This window comes from Sparus aurata, chromosome 20 (genome assembly GCF_900880675.1).
Source record: "Sparus aurata chromosome 20, fSpaAur1.1, whole genome shotgun sequence".
NCBI classification, from domain to species: Eukaryota; Metazoa; Chordata; class Actinopteri; order Spariformes; family Sparidae; genus Sparus; species Sparus aurata.
Genome location: NC_044206.1, coordinates 16,916,755 through 16,939,984, shown reverse-complemented (window position 1 = coordinate 16,939,984; position 23,230 = coordinate 16,916,755). Strand labels below are relative to the sequence as shown.

The following is a 23,230-nucleotide window of genomic DNA, read 5'->3' as shown; positions in this document are numbered from 1 at the left end:
TCTTAGTATTGCACATTTCATTGCATACAAGGTTATGTCAGAGGTACAGCAAACATTTTTTTCAGCAAAATATTCTCAGGTCAGATTACTGTTTAGTTATATCGTCATTTAGTGCACTGCTTTTGTGTGGCGTGACTGTAATGACACAAGGCTGAAATATGTGTTTTGCATACATATTTAATTTTAAACAGGGTAGGTGGAGTTGGATTATTCACACAGTATTATCATATTTGTAGTATCAAGACAATATCAATATTAATTTTTTGATATCAGGGTTATTGTCAAAAAACACCCCTAGTCCCAATACAGAGTATGAAACTGATGTGCTGCCCCGAGAGTTTAATATGTGTAGGTAGAAAGTGTAGGTAGAAAGTATAGTGCGACAGATAGATGGTACCATGAGCAGCTGTGCAATCAATCAGACAAAGATGTTCATTAGACTCTGTTCAGATCAAATCAAATCAGTTTTATTTATGTAGCCCCAATTTGAGTGAGGAGAAAAACTTGCCATATTGAAGTGAAAAAAAACCCCCAAACCTTTATGATTAAAACATAATGGTAATCTCTGTTTGGGTTATTTCTTTTTTTTTTGAGGCATGGACACCTTTATTTGACAGTGGATAGATCGGAAAGGGGAGAGAGATGGGGGATGTGACATGCAGTACATGTCCTCCGGCCGGATTCGAACCGGGGTCCAATGCGTTCATGGTGTGCGCTCTGACCACTCAACTACCTGCGAGCCCTGTGTTATTTCATTAGAGCATTAATTACAAGGTGTTCCTGTATGTCAAATTTGTGGAATATTGTTTAAAAAAGCCAAATAAAATGTTTAACTGAAAGCAAAAATGACGAGGTGTAGTAAAATCCACCCAATGAAAAATCCCAATGTGCATACATCTGTCAGTTTATCATAATAGTTAGCAAAAACAATTACCTTGCCCTATTCTATACTCCTATGCATTGAAATGAGAGAATCAAAGAGCTGTGGTTGGAATTATATGAAATTGAGCGACTCGGAACATAATTTGGCTGCAGTTAATTAAATTCTAGCTGTTTTGTGTCTAGGCTGTGAGTTGACTCACAGCTGGAGTGTAACCTAAATTCCATGTTGTATAGCTAATCAGAGAAGACATATCAATTCACTCAATTTCAGACTTGAAAGAGAATATCTGATAGTTGGTTAAGAAATGCTCGTATGTACTTGACTCCATTAAGGAGAGTCCTCGCTACAGCTCTATTGTTAATGGGTCCATGTTGTGTTTAACCCATTTGACTCCCCGCTCCATTGAGCCACCTTCTTATGTGAGTGCTAAAGCGGATTATTTTTTATTTTTAATGTCCAAACTCTCTTTTTAAACATGTTCATCCTTTCCAGCTTGTTTATTACAAAGCTGGAAAATGAAAGGGCATGTATAGGCTGGAACACAATGGAGTACAAATGCATCCTTTCTCCACTCAAGGACAAGACTGAGACATCAGCAAAAAAAAAGTCAAAGTAAAAATATAAAAGTGCCTCAAAGAAAAACAAGATGGCCAATAGAACTTTTCAGGTTCAACACAAACTTGCTGCTCTGCCTCTCTTCTCCTTTGGCACAGGACAAGGGTGGCCAGGCTTTGCCCAGGTGCCGTCTGTGCCATTGGCGCTAAAGCGATGGGAAGCTGGCACACTTTGGGCATGGCTGCGGCCCCTTCTTCCTCAAAGGCTTGCCTCGTCTCCCTTCTTTCCCCTCACGGTCCCTGCTGCTCCATAGCCCAGGGAGCTCATTAGGCCAGACTTCCTCTTCATTTAATCCATTTTTCATAGCCTAAAAAACAGTCCCTGATCTTAAAAATCCTGGCTAATTTAAGCCTGGATGTTGGGGAAAAGAGTAAAAATATCATGAAAAAAAAGCGGGCCCGTGCATGCTTTTTCATATTTCTGATGTCAAAATTAAATGTTTTTATAGAGGAGCTCTATGGCCAGAATGGAAAGCTGCAGAACCAGCACTAATGTGAGCAGTTCTTGAACAGAGTTTTATACCCCAATAGGCAGCATCCTGTTCCATCCACTTCCTTGCCTGTTGTCTGTAGGTCTTGGGGGAGGCCAATGTGTTAACTTGGCCTAATGAAAACATTGGTAATAACATGCTCCCTCTCCTTGTTCCTTTAATTATGTATCTCCGACTGGATACCAGAAGGCCCCTGTAGGCTCCCAGCTCCACTTGTTGTGGAAGTGAAGTTTCATTTGTAACTCTGATCCTGGTGGGGAAGATCTGCACAGAGAAACTAACCAGTTTTCTCCTTCTTACTCTCACACTTGTTCTCTCGATGAAACTCCCCTGCTCTCTTCCAACATCATGTTATTCCAATCTATCCCAGTTACTTATTGATCTAGACAAACTTTATAAAGTAACGTTTTTAGTTTTTTTTTAAACACACGACTAAGTATACAAAAGATCATTTTCCATCCTCACTGCGGTCTTGTGCTTTCATACCGTTAACATTATGTCCACATAAACACAGCCAAAGTTAACATCCTCAAAAGTTGTCCAAGGATGTGTCCTTTATCTCTCTTCACGAGGACAAAGCTTTCTTTCTTTTTTTCCCCCTTCCCTCATCCAGGAAACCATCACAGCATTAATATACCTCCCAGTTATAAAGTGTTGATGAGTGCCTGTCTCCTCAGGCTGACACTTATATCACCAAAGGTCTCAGAGCAGGGGGAGGGAGAAACACTGAGGGAAAATAGGAAAAAAGAGCTGCTTGCATACCCAGCCAACGGATGTGGCGGAATTGTTAAGCAGTCTCGGCTGCCCTCTCGTTAGCCTCTGAGATGCCTGGTGACAGAGGTGAGGCTGTGAAAGTTGCACTGGGTTGAGAGGGGGAGGGTCAGTGCCCCTAAGGGTCCCATGCTATGGCCGTGCCAGGCCGGGACCCTGTGCCACTGTCTCCGGTGCCTCCTCTGTCAGCACGCCCTATGCCCTGGGCCACTGCAGAGAGGGCACAGGGGGGCTGTCACGCGTCGGCCTCAATTACAATCAGGGGATCGCGCATGCAAAGGCTGCCCACTGTCGCCGCTCATACTGCAGTTGTAATAGCTGCACTGTATCATATCATGTATCTCCCAGACTGAGGATGATTGCTGGCAATGTGCTGCCAATGGAATTTATTTTGTTAGTCCATCATTGACAAACAGAAGCTTTCAAACATCTATGCATCTAGAAGATATTGATATTGGATAGGTGTGATTCATTTGATTTCAGAATGCTTCTCATTTTCAAAATACTCACTTTTGTGTTCATGCTTAACAGTATGACCTCTGGCAAGCATCAGCCCTCTTAAATTAGGGATTTTACCAAATAAGAAGCACTTGGGCACCTTAGGATACATTTCAGTCAAAGGATGCACATTTAATCTCCCTAAACTTAAATTTTTAAATCGCTTGCACTTGTTAAAGTTTTAAAGAACAGTTATTTATAGTACTTACCTTAAATTAAAGCTTTCCAAATTACATGCTGATTTATAATGCATGCCATAAATATTTCCATGCAGCATTGAGCAGCCAATGTACGGCCTGGTCTAGGCATCAGATCCAGATCGAAACCAGTGGTCAGGGCACTGACCGGAGTATTGAGCTAATATGCATGATGGGTAAAGCGGGATGTCAGCTTTGATCATATACCTAGTGCATATGGGATAGGGTTTATTTTCTGCCATCTAACGTGTAGTTGCTTGAATTTGGACTTGTCCTGCCTTCATGCAAATTGTATGTTGTGCAGCTACGTTTAGCGTGGTCATAGTACATTTTTAGCACTCATGAGCCATGCCAGCAGGTAATATTAACCTTGGCCGTCACTTGCTCTATTCAAGAGACATAAAAATGGTTTAGGTGGTTGCTATCCTTGACAAGTGCCACCTGCTGGGCTATCCAAAAATGTTGCCACCTGATTCCATGTGCATCTTAGTTGGACTCTTGTCCTCTGAATTTTCTTAAAACTGTATCTTCTGACCAGCTGTAGAGCTTTTTCACTCATGTGATGTGTTGCCTGGATAAGTATTTATGGGGCAGAGGTGCAAATGCAGTATGTGTATGCCTTTTCTGTGGCGATAGCCTGATCTTGTTGCATCTCTTGTGCAGAGTTTGTGTACATGGTCACAATGAATTTACTGAAAGCACTTGTGTTCTTGTTGGTTATTTTTTTCTTTGGTTGCCTGTCTGTGAGGACCACATGCGGATTTGCACAGAGGAGCCACATACTTATGTGAGGAATCAGCATATTAGTATTGGTTTCTCACTATAGGGTGTTGTAGCCATGCCTGGCAGCTGCTGTTCCTGTCAGTCATGACAGGGTCGCATACCATCATCCTACCCCTGAAGAGAAAATGACACCTGGCTAAAGGAACCACTGTGTGGAAAAGAAATTCTGTCCCACCTCCTGTTGGCCAACCTGTCTGAGCAACGTTATGGCAAGATTAGCTTTGCCAGATGGCATACATTATTCATGAGAGGAACATAAAATGTATCTTAGGTTGTGTTATTACAGACTTGATGACTCTGTCTGTGCGTCTTTCTTTTTTCTCTATGGTGGAGCTGGCCCCATCAGCGTAACGTGAAAATCCACAGGGAGCCGCACCAATCGTAGAAATTCTCCCCCTACCCTATTGTCACCTTCATCGGCAAACTTCAAAAAACAAAAAAAGCAATTTTGTTCAGCAGCAACAATGATGTGTATTGCTCAGTTATAGATTAAAAGGGAAGAACTTGCTTTAAAAGAAAAGAGTCCAAGACAAAAGACAGCGACAGGCAGGGGAAGGTTAAAAAAAAAAAAAAGAGGCCAGCTACTGAGTTGACAATTGAGTTATAATATCATGTCCTTTATGAATAATTAATATGATGGTGCTGAGGTCCCTCAGAAGGTAGATTAAATTAGTTCTGCCATGTCTTAAAACTTAGATATGCTTCATTAGTGTGGAAGATGATGGCAGGCGTGTTGGGTATGCAGTTAAGCCCGTTTCTGTTCATGATGAGGAACAGGAGACACCTTGTCAGCCCGACGGTGGCACACCGTGTTATATTACATTTATGTCATTTAACAGACAAATTCAGGAATTCAACAAATGCATTGTTCCATCTATGTCTGCTGGTCAGGAGATTCTGGTTATACTTTAGTCCTCTTCGTGTATAACCTTCTAGATTTTAGTACAGCACACAGGCCTATGTTTATTACAAGCGTCATTTAAAGCAAAAACTTGAAGACTTGAGTCACCCTTGGCCTAAAGAATAAAGAAATGCAGAAGTTAATTTTATTTTTGCTTTTTGAGGATTGTTTCTTTTTGTATTTTGAATATAAAGCCTTCCATCCACTTTCTAAAATGAGGCTCTCCATGAATACCTAAAAGATGGAATTCTTCGGAACTGCTTCTTGAATATGACTTCTTGTTGTACAGGAACGATGTAAGTAAGCACAAATAAACAACGTATACGGTACACAAGGGCTTTGGCGTGCCCTCACATGTCGTGCCATGTTGTGTGTATTCACAGTGGAAGCTGACAATAATCTGCCTTCAACTCTGTGGCCCCGGTCATTGTTAAATGAGGCGCATGATGTGTCTCTCTTTTGTGAGTCCCCTCTGTGCCTCGTATTCCCCCTATAATAGCAGTATTATTTTCCTTTTACCAGAGCAGGGAAGTGTGATGGTATTACCCTTAAGTAAAACACAAACTTCTGTTTGTGCTGTCCGTCAGGGCAGACACAACAACGCAGTGTTCTCATAACAGGCTCCAACTGTTGCTTGGTCAAAAGAAATGTCAGAGCACCTTAGATTTGTTAATGAGAATTTGATGTATCATCTGTGAATAAGAGGACAACTATGCCCCGGCAGTGAACTGTTAGAAGAGTGACATGTAGGCAGTCAACGCAGACATAAAATGTTGATGTACAAGAAGGGAGCATTTATATTTGGTGAATAGAGGACGAGTGTTTTGTATTCTAATAGCTATCACCAAGAAAGTTAAACAAGCATTTCTTCCTTCAAGTTAAAGGAGAATTATGTTTTTTCAATCTTTTGTTTTGTCATTGATGAAATAAAGGAAATGTATTCCAAGCTAGCTAGCTAAGATAATACTGAAAATAATAATATGATAATATTGAGAAGTCTGGGAAATTATTTTGTAGTGTTTGACTCTGACAAGTATTGTGACCAAAATTGGTCCCATCAGAGGTTCTGATGGGTTCTCCGGCTGGGAAAACAGCCATTCTGCAAGGATAAACAAAAGACCTTTTGGAATCCCTTAACAATGGATTCAATGGACACTCTAGCTTAGCAGTTTATTAAATGTAAGAGACATATTATGCTCATTTTATGTTCATTTTTCATTAGCTCCTGTCTCTCTAAGGGCCCCCCTTCCCCCAAATACCCAGTCTCTTAGGACTGGTCAGTTCACACATGCCCGAGTCAGCCCCTGGAACAATAACAGAACAGCTGTGCTAAATCAATTCTCACTTGCCAAACTAGCCACTAGGCATAAATTATGCAAATGTGTGGCATGGTGACATAGTGTGATGTCACTGAGTTAAATGTGCAATGAGTTGTTTCAGAAGCAGGCTTTTCCATGGGAGAGGAGCTTCTGTTGGTGTGGACTTGGACCTTTTTTAACTTTCAAGATCTTTTACACACACAAGAACATGTATAAAGCACTGAAAGAAAACAAGAAAGAAAAAAACATAATTGATGATTTTCCAAGAGTGAAAAGATACCTGTCATCAGTTTGCATCAATTGATGTATTGAAACTTAAATGTAAAGTGTGAGCAAACTAGGCTTTATGTTTCAAAATCATATTTCAATGAGAAGAGATGAAGTGGAACAGATGTATCCAGGAAACTAGTCATAATACTAATTGGTACCAAGAACATGATCTTCATTCACAAAGGTTGAACTGGCCCTTGTGGTGCAACCTGTCACTCTCAAACCAGCTTCAGCAATGGCTCACTCCTTTTTCGCTCTGTTTTGGGAGCCCTTCCTCGGCTCATGAGTATTAATGAATTCAAAGTTTGAGGAAAATAATCTTAAAGTGGTTCCAACTGTCAGATCCTGTCAGTGCAACCACTTCTAATGGCCTGCGCCTTCCATTCAGGCTAATGTTTGATGTCTCGCTTTCATGCCCTGCTTTTTCTCCATTGCTAAATTGCTGCCGACAGTCCTGTGTCCCCACAGATTGTTTGTTTGTTTTCGAGCATGCTTGTTTTACATATCACCGACGTAACGAGGATTCATTTAGCGAGCTGTTAATGGGGGAAGGGAGGGAGTGGTCCGTTGCTTTCTTATATTCAAATAGGATGTGATCATGAGTCAGGTAGCAATCTGTTGTAGCGCCGAATGTGCTATGGAACATGTAGGACTTTGGAGAACCTCCAAAGCGATGCCAAATCTTTTCTAAAAGTAGTACAGATTTTTCATGTCTAAACCGCTTGACAGGGAACAGCTGGGCAGGAACAGTCGGGCTGCCGAAGGCGTCACATCCTCATCAGTTTGAACAGGCGCGGTGATCAAGCATTGATCAAGACAGTCTAGACGCTTCTTTGTGTGTGCTTCACTCGCTGTTTGCATCAGTTCTAACTTTAACTCGCAAACAGTAGAGGCTGGGTGGGGGGCGAATCCGACAAGCACATTTAAACAAGTTATTTCATTCATTTAGCAACAAAAAACGATTATCAGTAGGTGTTGAGAAGTGCTAAATACTCCAAACACTCTGAAGAAAAATAGAGGGAGGCTCCCAACAGGCCTTGTCAAAACATGCAAATGAGCTTGACGCCAAGTCCGATTTTGACAAACATAATTAAGGTGTTCCAATTCGGGACATGTTAATAAAGAAGACTGCAGGCCTCCCCCAGGTCTTCACTAATCATAAAGCCTTAAAGCTTTGTGTGCGGTTGTGTGTAATTGTGTGTGTATTTCCTCTCCCCCATCTCCCGTTTTATTGGATAATGAACTGTTGTAGAGTGTTAGATCTCCTTTCGCAGTCTTTCGCTGAGTTTGAGGAGATAGGCAGGGAAGAGCTGCCCGAGGTGTGGTGTTGTACAGATAATTAAAAGGCAAGAAATTTGTGTTTCGCTCTTTGATCTGCCTGTCAACGTTCTGATTAGAGACGTAAAAGCCTTTAATCAACAGTAATGTGATGATTAACGCTCCTAAACTGTTGAAAACGAACCAGAGGAACGTCAAGTTTTCTCTTTCTTCTTCCCTCCTCCTCCATAAATCTCTCATCGAGTCCATTTCCGACAAACTGGCAAACTTTTCTCCTCACTCAGTTCCGGCAGAGGTTGTTAAATCAGATGTTGTGTTTGATTAGGACCAACTGACATGCTGCTTTTGCCTACATTTAAGTCTCTCTAGTCTTGGAATCATTGGTAGAGCTCAAATGTGCTCCATGTGTTTGTCGTCATAATGCATCAGAATGCACTTCTGTTAGATGTCTTCTGTATAACTCTGACCTTTAGCTTAGATATGGTCATTATTTTATTACAATGGCCGTATGCTGTGGCACCATCATTTATGCAGCTACTCAACTGATAATAAGATCAAATTATTTAAGTCGCTGACTAAAGCACTTAAACTTTGTTTTTATTATTAAGGCTTTCCGTGGTTGAATAAAGTTTGATGTACTGTCTTTTATTTTATTTTATTAATGTGCTATTTATTTTTTTTCATATTTTCATTGCAACGTGGCCATAAAAATTGTGTGACACAAATGTCAGCACCATGAATAATGCATACACAAATTAGCTCATTCTGATATGAGTTTTTTAATTCTTCACTTCATACATTTTTTACGATTTTGACCAAGTTTAATCAGCACATGAAAAAATCATTTTCCCAGCACTGGAAATGGAATTAATAAGTCCGCTCTGATTGAGCTTCAAAATTGACCAATCGGGACACACACAGAATAGGTGTATGGGGCTGACCAGTCGTCTGTAGAATTTCCCTGTTTTTTAATTGAAGACCTCAAAAAGCAATGCTCCTGCCCACACATTGTTGCATGTGGGGCAATCACAGCAAGCACCCAAGTCCATTAGTTTTCATTTGGATGGTTCAGTAAGACTGGTTGATTAAGTCCAGGCAATTTGCTTGTAGGAACCCTCATTCTCCACTCACCCCTCCTGCTTCTCAGCCCTCTGCCACCAGCGGGGTTGTCGTTCAGGTTAATTTAATCTTGTTTGTTAGAAATTTTTAACACAATAGCTTTGTGGCTGTCTGGATGCCTTGGCAAAGTGTGAGGAGTTTGCTGTAGTTTATTATGGCATAACTTTGCATATGAATGCTCGGAGACATCTGAGTGTGTTGGTAATTAGACTTGCAGTAAATATTCTGTTTACATGGTTACTAACCCTCGGAAAGCATTGTAATATACGAGTGGCCATGTCAGAGTATCTACAGCTACGTCCACAGGGACATGTACGTAGGTATGGGTAATTTCATAAATGTAAAACAAACTATTCCTTTCCAAGCCTCATCAATTCTCATTGAATGAGGGTGAAGGGGACTTTGCTGTTTAAAAGAAATGTAAATCTGGTGATCTGAGAATTTGACTTTGAGGCTGAGGTGAAGGGAAAAGAGGAGGGGGAGCTCAAATAGAAGGAAAATGCAGCTTTCAATTCTCTCCACCCTGGTTCAGCTTTAAACAAATGGTTCTATTACCAGCTGCTCTCCTACAGGCCCGGTCATTTATACCCATTAAACTTGCGTCTTATCACCCATAAGACGCCCTTACGTCTCTCCATCCACCAATTGTCTATAATCAGCCATTTAAAACAGCAGCGGAAATTTCTTTTGCGCCTTGCTTCGGTCTGACGGACAGGCAAACGAGCCAGGAGGAGGAGGGACGGGGGAGCAGAGAGGGATATTTTCTATGGAATGATGAATAGGCCAAGTTGAGTGGCTGACTAACAGAGATCTGTCTTAATCAGAAGTGATTTGTCAGAACAGGAGCTCTGCGGGGTCAGGGCGCAGGCGATGAATAAAACAGAGCCTGGCGGAGTGAAGAAAGGCCCCAGAAATCCACCCTGACTGCCCACCACCACTCATGCACATGCAAAGGGAAGTGCCGATGCATGGGCTAAGTCAAGATGGACTGTTATGGCCCAACGTCTCCCTGCCCAGAATATTACTTGTTTCGGGCCTTTTAAGTGCTTAAGCTCTTGCAAGAATGGGCCACTGACCTACTCCAATTTAATCATCCCAAAACCACCTTTACAATGTGCTGTTAAAGAGAAATCAACCTTCAATGAGCAATTTGTAATATCTATGTAACAATTTGGTTCTAAAACATATGAAATAGAATATAAGCCGAATGTGAAGAAATAACAGTTTTAATGTCAAAGATGTCTGTGTGTTGGGTGAGAGATAGTAAGTCAGTATGCTAAGCTTATAGCCTCAGTCTGTCTTGGCTCATAATACCACTTTGTTCTTCAAGAGGAGATTGTCTGACAGTACAGACCCCAATAGTTTCAACTAGAATATGTTTCTGAGCTCACTGCCTTTCACAAGCTCTCTTAGCTTTATATTTTTTGTCTAAATAAACAAAACAAACTCATTAAATGTCAAGAAAGAAAATATTCTTACATCTGTTTTCCGAATTGAACTCAATTGCCTCGTTAACTCACTGTAAAACACACGTAATTCAAGCTAGACAGAAACAAAATATAACTCCCAGAAAGCATTTATCCATTCACAACGATCACCAACTAATGTTTGGTCAAAATAAATCCTCAATTCACTGCTCTAGAAGCCACTTCTCAGTGCTGGTGGTGACAAATTTCCCTCTTTCTCCTCTGATGTTTTACTGTTATGTCTCATCGCCCCGGAGAGCTGCTGAAAATCACCTCAGCACTGTATTCCCTGCTGACAAACTGGCCTCTTGGTTGTGTTTTGTCCAGCGCCAACCTTAACTGTGAAGCTGCTGGGCCTGGTTCCGCTGCAGGAGGTGTGGCACCACATTCCCCCCTTGCTCCGAGCTGATCTGCAAACTCCAGTCGGCTTAGGGTCACTAACTACACAGCTAACTGCACTAACTAGCCAACAGCAGCTAGTATCTACTTATACAGCAAAGAGTATGGTGAGCAGCATTTAGCAGTAACTCCAGTGCTATGCTGCCCCCTAATTGTTTGGAGTGACCTTTTAAAGGTGGCCAATTATTAGACATTACACCTTTAAAACACAAACGGTGGAAACCTCAGAATTTGAGGACTAAGCATTTCTTCTCATGAAACACTAGAAATCCCTCCGACTCTTCAATCCTTGTCCGTCCTGTGAAGTAACAGTTCCTGACAAACATGTGATAGAGTTTGCTATTATTATAAGTATCCTGTCATAACATCACCGAGCCCCCGGATGCTACATGCCCCCCCTGTGACCTAGCACTTGGCACCTCTTTATTTTGAGCTACAGCTCAGCGCGAAGGCGCTAGCCTCATGGCCTGTGGGCTCAGCATTACAAATACATCCCAGTGTGGGTACAACTTTGATGGAGGTGATGAAAGTGTGTCACTAGGCAGTTGTAGACTTGAGAAGTCCTTAAAAAAAGCTTCTCTGGAAGTGTACAAAGACAGGTAACTTTATTCACCTGGGAGTCACAGGCATATAAGTTAACTGCAGCACCGTGTGTGTGTATGTGTGTGTGTGTGTGTGTGTGTGTGTGTGTGTGTGTGTGTGTGTGTGTGTGTGTGTGTTATATCTGTGTGTGTGTGTGTGTGTGTGTGTGTGTGTGTACGTTAGGGTTTGAGCTTGAGCTTGAGAGAGAGAAAATGTATGGTCTAACATTTATCAGGCTCCTCCTTACTTCCCCCAAACCCTCCCACGGGTTTCCATACCCCGTTTGTTGGAGTGTGTGGCTTGTGTCCGGATACAAGTGTGTGTGGTAACCTTCAAAAAGTGGTCTCAACTGCTTAATGAAAAGGAGCTGTGCTGAGCCTCAGAGCACACCACTGTCAGGTCTTGTACACTTTCAGCTCTGGGGACGGAGAGAGCAAGGCAAAAAAAAAAGTGGCAACACAGAAAGAGAGACAGAGCCCTCAGACAATGTGTAACTGCTCCGAAACAGCTCCTGTAAAATAGATGATGCCTCCAATTAAATATGTCCATGGACCGGAGAAAGTTGAAGGCTGTGGAGGATTGGTAGGATCCAGAACTGTTTTTTCTGAGCTGAATTGTCCAGAGCAGGTCTTTGTGGAAATGGGCAGTTGATGATATTTCCTATTTATCAAGAATTATAAATGAGTTGTTTAGAGCCAGCTCCAGCTTCTTCTGTGTCTTTTGATTTTCTTTATCCCTCTTACTGAATATCTTTTGGCCGGGGACGAAACAAGACATTTGAGGACATTAACATTGATATTGGGAAACACTGATACATTTTTTTTTACTATTTTATGAAATTTTATAAACTGAATTTATCGATTAATCAAGAAAATAGTTAACAAATTAATTAACAATGACAAAAATGTGTTATTTGCAGCAAATAAGGTAATTATTTTCCAGAATAAATTCTAAATAGTATTACAAGTGCCAGAAATCATGTGATAAAGCCTAAAATGATGTCAATAAATTACTTATGTTGTACGACCAACCTTTCAGATTCAAAATATATATATTTACATGAAAATATATCTATATAAATATAGAAAAGCAGTAAGTAACCTTGAGCTTGGAAAAGTTTGACATTTCTGCTTCAGAAATAGCTTCAGCCATTAATCAGTTTTAGCCTGTTGATCGACTAATTGTTGCAGCTCTATTTATGAGTCTGAGCAGACATAAATTGTTTCACTCTAACTCTGCTTGGCTCATTTTACGGCACCAAGCTGGACAAGTAAAGTTAATTGTCCAGTAAATATATTTCCCGTCCATCTTATCATTATTAGCAAAATGGTAAACTGTTAAGCTGAGATAAAATCGAGCTGGACTGCACAATGTCAATAGTGTGTTTAATTTCCCCCTCAATCTAATTTATGCCTTCAACTTTCCTATACTAATTCTTTTCTACAGTTACATTAGAGGAATGAGTTAAATTAAGGCTCTCTGGAGCTGGTGTGAGTGTAATGTAATGGAATAATGGGCTTGTTAAATGGACCTTGGGGGATGGGGATCTTTAACAAGTGAGTCAGAGCAAGGCCTCTGGGCCAGGGTTATTTAAATTGTTAATAGCTGTTTAAACAGGAGGGGAATATTTTATACACTAACGAGCAACAAGTCAGGGGCATTAACAGTAAATTATTTCTCCTCTCCTGATTTGTTTTGACCAGCTGTACATTTTTCATTTTGGAAAATTCTTTAATAGCCCCCAATTTTGTCCTTCATAAATTCTATATGTGTTTTGATTTTGTGTTGTTAAAGATAATGCGTAAATTTGAATGTGTAATGTTATAAAATGCAAATTCTTATGCACCATCATCACTAGCATGAGCTGAGATAATTTTACTGGAGGGACCAGGTCATTGTATTTTTTTTTTTTTTTTTTTTTTACAGGTGTTGACAGTTTTGGGTTAGAAGCCTCGTCTTCATTATGATGATAATTAAATGTTATATCATATTTTGGGAGTAGTCTGTGACATTTTTTAAATACATTTTTTTGTTTTTAACTCAATAATCTGCGCAATTTGTTGCCCAACCAATCCTTTCCCCCCTGTAACTAATGAAGTTTTACACAGACCACTGGACAGGAGGACTTAAATAAGATGAATTGAAATGTAGATACATGCCAGAGAATGAGTAATGCAAGGAAAGATTCATGATAAAGACAATAAACACAATACATTCCCTTGGGGAGGTGTCGTGAAAGCCTCGAATGGCAGAGTACAGTGGGGGAAACCCAGAGAGGAATGAGGAGAAATTTTGGAGACCTTAATGGCCGCACAGCCATTAGGGAAAATGTTTATCCTAACAAGCTATGATAAAACATTACTAGTCAGCTCATCTTCAGTATCATAAAATTTGTTTTCCTGCCATAAACGTGTAACAATTTTTTGGGCTGGAACTTTTTTTACGATCTTGTGTAATGACACCGCGCTGTTGTTTCTGCTATGGGGAATATGCACTTTTCTCTCTGAAGAGGGTAGAAATGTCTCCATCTTGGTCAACAAGATGCGTTGCAGCTCTCTTCTGGCAATGGGCAAAAAACTTGATGCAACTTTAAAGAAATGTGCATTTAAAAGTTTTTGCTTGAAAAATAACTGAGATGATTAACTTTTATCATAATATTTGTCAATTAAATTCCTTTTGATTGACTAATAGATTAAGCAACTTAATGTTGCAGCTTTAGTGTACAGTCCCTTAGTCTAGAAAACAGAACACTACTGTTGACCTTGGTGTTATATCCATCTTTAGTTAGCGCTCTGCAACATCCTTCGATTGAGAGAAACCTGAATTCACTGCGGTTCAATTCTTGCACACTGCAGGGTCGCTCATTGCCCAGGTTATTAACAGCATTCCTCTTCCTTTTGTTGGTTCAGTTTTGTTACCTGACTGTCACAAAAAGCCGCGACTGTCTTGCAAAACAAACCTTAACAGAATGCGTCTAATGATTGCTCAGTACTTCAGCTCAGCTCTCATCGCAGGCCTTTTTTTCTTCCACTACCTCATCCATCTCTTTACCAACCCCTCCAATAATGCACTTGCCATCAGAAAAACACCCTGCTGCTGCAGTCCTTGTCACACTCATTTATTTGAAAAAAAGCCACAACCCTGACAGAGATGGATAGATGTGCTTATTTGTCTGTTTAACAGAAGATTTCCGCTACAACTCCCTTCCTGTTTATCCCTTGTTCTTCTCCAATGGGGACGGGGGAGGGCTTGTATTTTTATGGTTATTAATACCTGCACTCAGTCTTTTAATCTGCCCTATTTGTCACATGTGACTGTCTGACTGCACTGTTTAATCTGGGTATCCTTCAATCTGTCTCGTCCCAGATTAGAAATTAATGAAGGCAGGAAGAGACGCATTTGAGTCAGTTACAGTGTAGGGGGGTAAAAAGCGATGGGATGAATGGGAGACGAATGTCGTTCATTTGACAGTGCTTTCTTTTTTTCCCCTACGTTTCCCTGATCCCCTTTCTCTGTCTCTGCCTCTCTATCTTTCTCTCTATTTTCTCGCTCTCTCTTCTCTTGTTTAGCTGCCAGATGTAGCCCATTTTTTGCACTGCTCCCCCCAAACAGGCGCTCAGCACGTGGGCCCTTTGGTGTGCGGCACCTGTGTAGTGTAATACAGTCAGCAACTGCGTTGTTTATTCCGGATTTGTTTGGTGCGCTTGAAAGCCTGTCTTTGATCCATGCAAAGATTCTTCACTTCTTTTCCTTTTTTTCCCTGATTCATCGTCTACCTCCCTCATTTTTAAAAGCTAATGCTGGAGCAGTATGGTTACATTGATGGCACTAGTGCTTTTTTTTGTTTTGGTGGTGGTGGTAGTGGGGGGGGGGGGGGTGCGCTTATTTGGTTTATCTTTTTATTGCTTTCTTTTCTCGTCCCCAACCCAAGGGACAGGATAATGACAGTGACCACTGACAAGCTTGTCAGGTGCCTTGTCGGGGATGTTTTATAACACAGCGTTAATGTGTTTACATCTACAAGTGACGAGAGGCATTTAAAAAAAATGTCTTAATGAATATTGCATCGGCTGAGTGGACCCCACTGGCAGGCAGGATGCTGGGATGTTGTTGCCTAGAACTTCATGTCGATTTACCTCAGCATTTTAAGAGGGTTTGAAAAACACTTCCCATCGCGACAATATTCTTCTACTACCTGCCTGACACTCCCTCTAGACAGTGTTATCTCTGCACACTGTATAGTTTGTGTACAAAAATGTGCGCTCAGGATACATTTTCCAGTAAAAAGACTCACTGAGTGAGTCCAGGTAAAACACCTCATATACATTTCACATTTTTTAACACTGAGACAGAGTTAAAGGAGGCAGAAAGACAGAGAATAAATTGCTTCATACACTTGAGGCATCACTTGTCCAAAAGTGAAAACTTTTGCACACAATTCCTAATGTTTTTTGGGGAAGTATCCAAGTTAAGCCATTTCCCACTCTTTCTTTTTTTATTATTATTATTCTTTAGTTGTATTATTAGTTAATTCAATTTTTTAAATATCAGACACTACTAGACTGAATTACAATTATATCAGACAGAATAATCGTGATTAATACATCATCCCATGCCTCCTTCTCACACTGCATCTGTTCTCTTACAGAGCAAGTGGGTCAGGAGATACTTTCCAACCTGAACAGCGACCGTGAGAAGATCCAAAGAGCCAGGGAAAGGGTGAGTGGACACACACACACACACACACACACACACACACACACACACAACCTGCACACACTAATCTGTCTATTCTCACAAGTGTTCGTCAGACGGTAAGGGTGTTCCATCTGGTTAGCAACATTGACTGCACGAGTACGCACACAAACACTGAAACACACTCTTACACTTGTGCACACATTATGTCAGCAGAATTGTTTTGACAAGGTACTTAATGTGCTCAGTTATTTATAGCACTTATTTTGCATCACAATTTGAATTTGAATCTTTTACTTAAGTTTAATTAGAAGTAAAATGTTGAGCATATTAATCCACATCACATGTCATGAAATCAGTCTCTTTTGCTGTGATTTTCCTGCTTTTTTCCCCTCTCCCCTGAATGGGGTTAACTTTGCCAGCTGCCATCCTTCCTCACCTCCCCTCCTCTACTACTCAGCACTCCTCTCCAGTTTCCCTCACCCCTTCCCACTTTCCCCTCAGAGAGTGCAAAACCCAATCCTTAGTGCTGCCCCTCCTTACACCCAGTCAGCCAAACAGACAGGTAGGCAGACACAGAAAAAGACCAAACACAGGAAGGGGGCCCAGCCCTGACGGCACCCTGAACGCAGAATGCTTAAAGACCACAACATGGCAGTCGGCCTCGCACAGGCGATTTCAAAGGAAATCAAACATCTCCTTTCAAATCGGTCCATGGTGTCTACTGAGAGTACCTGCTCTCTCTTTCTTTTGCTTTCTCTCTCTCTTTCCCTTCTTCCCATGAGTCTTCTTTGCTGAACCCCCCCTCCCATCACACATGTACACACATCCACACACACTCAGAGGGCTTTAGAGGCAGTTTGTGGGGCAAAAGTAAAGTAGAAAGAAAATAAGATGTAAAGTCACAGGACAGAACAGCTCTTCTACATTACAGAGACAAAGGGTGAAGGAAGCATCACTTTAGCATAAATGCCAACACCTGAACATACAAACACATCCACTAAAACACACACTAATGTGCACTTGCAAGCACACACACACAAGCCTTTTTGCCCAGCAGGGGGTGTGGCCTTTTGTTTTGCTTTTATGGTACAAATAGAAGTCAGTGGAAGGTTTGAGCACTGGGTCAAAGCAGTATGCTCCCAACTCTGAACAACTGAGTGGATTGAAGGTTGTGGTTTAACCGTTCTCCAGGCTAGTGCACACAGAGCCTGACAGGTAGCACAAATGAACATTTTATTGTTTGTTCCTATAGTTAGTATTTTAAAATCCCTGAATCAACAATTCTGCTCAATTAAATTATTCATTTGAGGGCAGAAATTACTCATTTCAGGGAACAAAATAAGCAAATCGTATGCATGAATTATTAATTTGCTTCACCAAAATAAACAACTATTGCCCTTGAATAAGTAAAACATGCTTTCAGGTAGCATGTCCCTGACCCATGATCTTTGCATTGATTGTGCATCTATCTATTGCCACACATTTAGCACTATAAATTAAATACTTTGAGGGCACCTTGACAATAAAACCTTTACCCCAGGCATCCAGACTGACCACAGCAAGCTATAACTTCAGTATCAGTACAGTTACATTAGTTCAGCTATACATTTAAAGGAATGAAATATGTTTTTTTTTAGGGCAACATTTAGTTACTTGAGAGACTCAATTATAAATGTAAGAGGATTAATTGAGCAATTTATTTTCCTTTATCAACGCACAGAAAGCTTATAAACTCATTTTGCGTTTCTCACCATCAAGGTTGAACTCCTTCCCTCTTTGTTACTAAATGTCCTTTTTTGGCAGTATAGATTAAAAGGATATGGATCGGATCTGCAACTTTATTTTATGATAATGGTAACATAACGGAAAGCCTAGAAAAGCCTAAACCTTGAAAGTGATCTGTACAGAATGTTCTGTTTTGGAGCTGTATGTTCAAATAAAAGATGGGGAAAACACCTTCCTCCCGTTCTTACCACATACAGTATACAAACACTGTCAATTTTTAGACACTCAACTGCACTAAAATCTCACCCAGTTTCCATTTCAGTTTAAGGAAGAGAGTAGGAGATTTGGGCGCGAGGCTGTGGAGAGGGAAAGAGGAATGGAAAGAAGGAATGATTCAGAGATGTATTTTGGGAGAAAGTGTGAAGTATCTAGGGGACAGATCTGTGGGTAGAGGCAGACATCAGGCAACTGCAGGACTTGTTGTCTTTGCCAGAGGGCCCAAACCCCAGGTCCCCCACCTCCTACCCTGTACCACATGTATCCTTGGCTCTGGCAACCTGCATCGCACCAACCCGGGCTGCCAGAGGGAAGGAAGGAAGGATGGAGGAAGAGGAAAAAGAGTAGCAGTAAAGGAGGGGTGAGAAGAGAGGTTGAAATGCAGGCGAGAGAGAGCGAGATGACTACAACATGAACAAACAGGAAAAAGAGTGATGCTGGCACCATTGTAGAGAGGAGGAAGCTTGGATGAAGATATGTGAAAGTGAGGAATTAAAAATAGAATTGAAAACAGGATAATACACTGATGAAAACGGAGTGAGAATGGCTTTACTGGGAAAGGAATTATTATCTCAGAGAGAGATGAAGATTAATGACTCCCTGCTGACTCTAGAGAGAAACCTCTGCAAAGATTCCTTCCCACACTCCCTCATCATCCTCCAGAAATGTGACTACAGGTAGACGTTAGTGGCAGCTCACTCGCTGCGGTGTCAGCATTTTTTATCAGTCACACTCACACCTTGTTGGCAAAATCTCTGCCTCTTCCTTTTCCCAGTGAAAGTCCCTGTACCTCACTAGAGGACTTGAGTTAAAACATCTCTATGACCCCTGAAGAAAATAGGAAGGAAAGAAGGAAAGAAAGAAAGAAAGAAAGAAAGAAAGAAAGAAAGAAAAGAGAAAAGATGATCAAGAAAAAAGAAAATATCTGAGGCAGTTAGCCCTAAATAGCCTGGTCATTATTTCAAGCGTGCTTGCTTTGTGCAAACTTGTAGCTAAAATTGAAAAAGCAAACACACATTTTATGCATTGGGAAGCTATTTATTTTTTGGTAAATGTAGCAGCTTTTAAAGAGGATCTAAAAATGTGTTTTAAAAGGGGGTCTAGTCAGGGGTTGTCGCTACACAAGTGAATCAGTAACCTAAAAGCAAAAAAAGTGAACAGATAATCAAAGGAGCTCTAACTCTAGCTTGCAACCAACAACTTTGTGTGGAAGGATTAAGTGTCAAGCCTTAGAGGGCCATCTCAACTTGCCCTTTAGCAAGGTACTTTGCCTAAAGGCCATTGGAACAAGGCTGTTCAACACCGAGCCTTGCACAAGCTTACAGAACAACTGTGATAACTGTAATGACTTTAATGTTGTAACACTTTTGGTTAAATATATATGTTCAGTTCGTTCCTGTGCCATTTATGCATCCATGTAGTTGTTTATTAGTGGTTTTCACTTACTTTATGTGTAAAATGTATTTGTAATTTAAAGGGGCTATATGTAAGATCTTTGGTTGAAAACATAAAAAAAAAGTAACTAAAAATATCAACAGAATGTGAATAAGTGTTATTTTTAATGTTTTGTTACAGAGATATTACTGAAGTTAGCATGCTAACCAGCCTACTCTGACCCATCCTGGTCTAAAGCTCCTGTGCTAGCTGTATAATCACTTAGACTTGCCTAATCTCAGAGCCCCCAGTCCAAACTGCTAGCTGCACGGGTTACTGAGCCAACGGCAGCTACTGTTCGTGGTTACTTATATGTTGGCCCCTATTTTTTTTAGCACGAACTGGCCAATTTCTACATATTGCACCTTTGAAGTCTTGCAGAATTTCATTTTTTTTTTATTTTCATTATTGCTCATTTTTGTCTGTGTTGTTTTTATTTTCCTGTCTGAAGCACTTCAGGCTTCATGTCTAAATGAAATGTGCTTTTTAAATTGAATCATCTTCAGCTGAATTAACGGTTGAAGATATAAGATGCAGTGTGTTAATTGCCTTGTTCCTCAGTTATGTAAGAGTTTACCAGGAGCTTACATTTCATCGTCTGTCTTTTAATTGTTTAATGAGGATGATCATTTGTTGTGGCAGTGCATTTTTTCTCTTCGTCAGAAGACTTTTATACGCTTTAATTCTGTTGAGTGGTTAGATCAGAATGGAAACTAAAACCTGTCTTTCTGTCTCCCCCCCAGCTGAGAGAAACAGACGCCAACCTGGGCAAGAGTTCTCGCATCCTTACCGGCATGCTGAGAAGGTAAGAGGCAGGTAGGGACCTTGTTTCTGCCCCTTCTCTGTATGTATCGTGCTCTCACTGTGCTGCCATCTAATAAAGTTTATAATTAGATCAAAATCTATCTTTCTCTTTCCAACTATGATTAGTCGTAAACCTTGTGTCGCTGTTGGCCACATTGCTTTTCATTATACTGCTTTTTCCCTAGACACACTGGTAGGGGGGGAAACAAATGACTGAGCACGTTATTAATCGGATGAATGGATAAATCAATATAATATATTTACATTTTTAAAGGAAATATTACAGTGATTATAATCCATCACCTGTAGCCACTATTTAAATTGTGACCGGTTGATTTTTTTTTTTCCCGCTTCAGTTGAATTTATATAAATAATATTTGTCAAACAACTACTCAACAAGTACAACTGCAGTTAGATGAATGATTTAGGTGCTTTTTCTGCAGTTTAAACTCAAATAATTTTGAGGGTTTGACTATAATAACTCTGACTGTATATCTGAATGAACAAACTAACAAAGGGTTTTAATGCCGTCTTTTTTACATGCATTGTACTAGTGTTAAGTGCCTGGGTAGACTGAGAAAAGAGTCGGCCAGCATAGCATCCTGCAGCAAAAGGCTAGAGGAGACAAGTGCGCCCTGTACATGTCTCCATTCTTTTCTTCTCTTTGCCTTTGTTTTTCACAAAACGCACTAACAACCCATATCCAACTTGCAGTCTTTGTCTCTCTCTGCTCGCTAGTTCATGCACGAGGCAGCCCTCAACAATCACACAAACCCAGGCATTCACACGCAGATATTTCAATAGTTCTTGCATTATCTTATGCGCCCGCCACCTAACACACACACGCGCGCACACAGTCACAAACACACACACACACACACACACACTGTAATGTCTTGTCACATCTCCATTTCATAAAGTGCCTGTGTGCCTACCCCTGAACCGTGACGCCACGGTTTTGTTTCTCGCTCCCTCTTTCTTGTTTTTTTTCCTCCCTGTCGCCCACTGTGGATTTTGATTAAGAGTAATATGTAAATGACACCGACTAAATGTAAAATCCTGGGGCCAGGAAGGAAGTGCCAATTGAAATAGATGCTTCAGTGCCCGTAGACAATTTGGAGGGCGGCTCACAGGGCGGCCGGCAGTTACTAGAGAGGGAAGGCCTGAGAAGGGCTGTGACGCCGACTGTAACCAATATTTCTGCATATGTCTCCATTTTGTCAAGTCTGATTATGGGGAGAGGAGGAGGATCACGGGGGGGGGTCAGCTCGCCTGGCATGTCACCCAAAGCTGTCCAGAAATCATTCATCATTCCCTCCTCCTCCCCTCTCTTCTTCCCTCCACCCCCCTCCGGTGCTGAAGTAAATAACACACTTATTTCAATATTATCATATTAATGTTAAAGTTCAGCTGTCACCTAATGGGAAGACTTAATCAGACGTAGCATTTTAAGAGGCAAGCTGCCACCCACCACCCCCTCCACTCTACAGCCCCCCCCCTCTCTTGACGTGCCTCTCCTCCTCTGGTTAGCGCCCCGCTCAAATCAGGATTTATGAGGGCCTTCCAAAGTGGGGCCCGGCTGCGAGCCCCTTCGACTACCGCCCGCCTTTCTGCTTGATGGGAGCAGCACAACATGCACCCCTTCCGCCTTTCTTTAACAAAAAGTCTTTCTTTTTTTCTCGTTTCTTCGCTGTTTGAATAAAACAAAGTGGGTTTTTGTTGTGAGGTTGTGGGCTGGAAACGTCAAATCTGAAGTCATTTATAACCAGAGATAGAGAACTGAAAGCGAAAAGTAAGTTCAGGATGGTTCAATGATATCTCAGCCCCACACCCCCTTTTAGGCAATTCTTCCTCATTTCGCCATTCATTTCATTATTTGCTCCTCCGGTTTTCTGCCTTTTGATTAATTGTGTATTTGTGTGTGATGTCAAAGCAATTGTAGTTCGTTGCACTGTTGTTGGAGTTGGGCGGGCCGGTTCGTTTGTCATTCTCCACTTGTTTGTCTCAGCTGTAGAAGTAGTGCATTGCTTTAGGACTGCCATGAATATGGAAAGGTGGGTGAAGTAAACCTTTCCTGTTATGTATTTATAACCTCTGCACCTATTAATATTCATATTAATATTCATAACTTTATTTCTTTAGCACTGTTAAAAACAGAGTTCAAGAAGTGCTTTGACCGACAAAGACAAAGGAAGAAACTCGGAAGGCAATATCGTCAGTAGGCATGCAGATCAAACAGAAGCAAGGCTAGATTAAGTTAAATTTAAGTTTAATAAGTCAGTCTATATAAATATATACAAATAAAAATTAATGAAGAGATATATGTGATACCAACCCGAGGTGGACGGATACTCATGCATGCACAGAATGATAAAATCTTTTGTTTGGGATCTTTTTTGTTGATCAACAAGCCAAATTTGAAATTATCATATTCGTGGCCAGGCCAAGAGGTCTGGACAACTGTTATACATCAGTACCACAGAAATATATAGATTGTCTTTCCTGTCAGACTTTGATATTGAGCAGAAATACTGCAGTAATTTTGACTTGATTATGAATAGTCAACACTTTGGCCTTGATCCACGGTCAGACAAATGGACTTCAGTGAGAGATTCTTCATGATCTGCTGGATAAATGGCATCTTCTTTCATTGTTGATGGAGTTTTCTTTTAAACTCACACCTCGTTGTGGAGTGTCTTAACGGTCTGGCGGATATCACCCC

The 23,230-nt window shown here is 40.9% G+C and overlaps 1 protein-coding gene across 4 annotated transcripts in view; it reads left to right on the top strand.

Annotated features, from left to right (window-relative positions):
* Positions 1 to 23,230, top strand: part of vti1a (vesicle transport through interaction with t-SNAREs 1A) — a 126,728-nt gene that overhangs the window by 63,604 nt on the left and 39,894 nt on the right. For 2 of the 4 annotated variants that reach the window (XM_030400302.1, XM_030400300.1), the window contains 2 exons: positions 16,220 to 16,290; positions 20,448 to 20,509. In XM_030400302.1, coding sequence (XP_030256162.1) covers positions 16,220 to 16,290; positions 20,448 to 20,509 — 133 coding nt within the window. Of the gene's footprint in view, positions 1 to 16,219; positions 16,291 to 20,447; positions 20,521 to 23,230 lie in introns of all 4 variants that reach the window. The other 2 variants (XM_030400304.1, XM_030400303.1) reach the window with 1 other exon arrangement.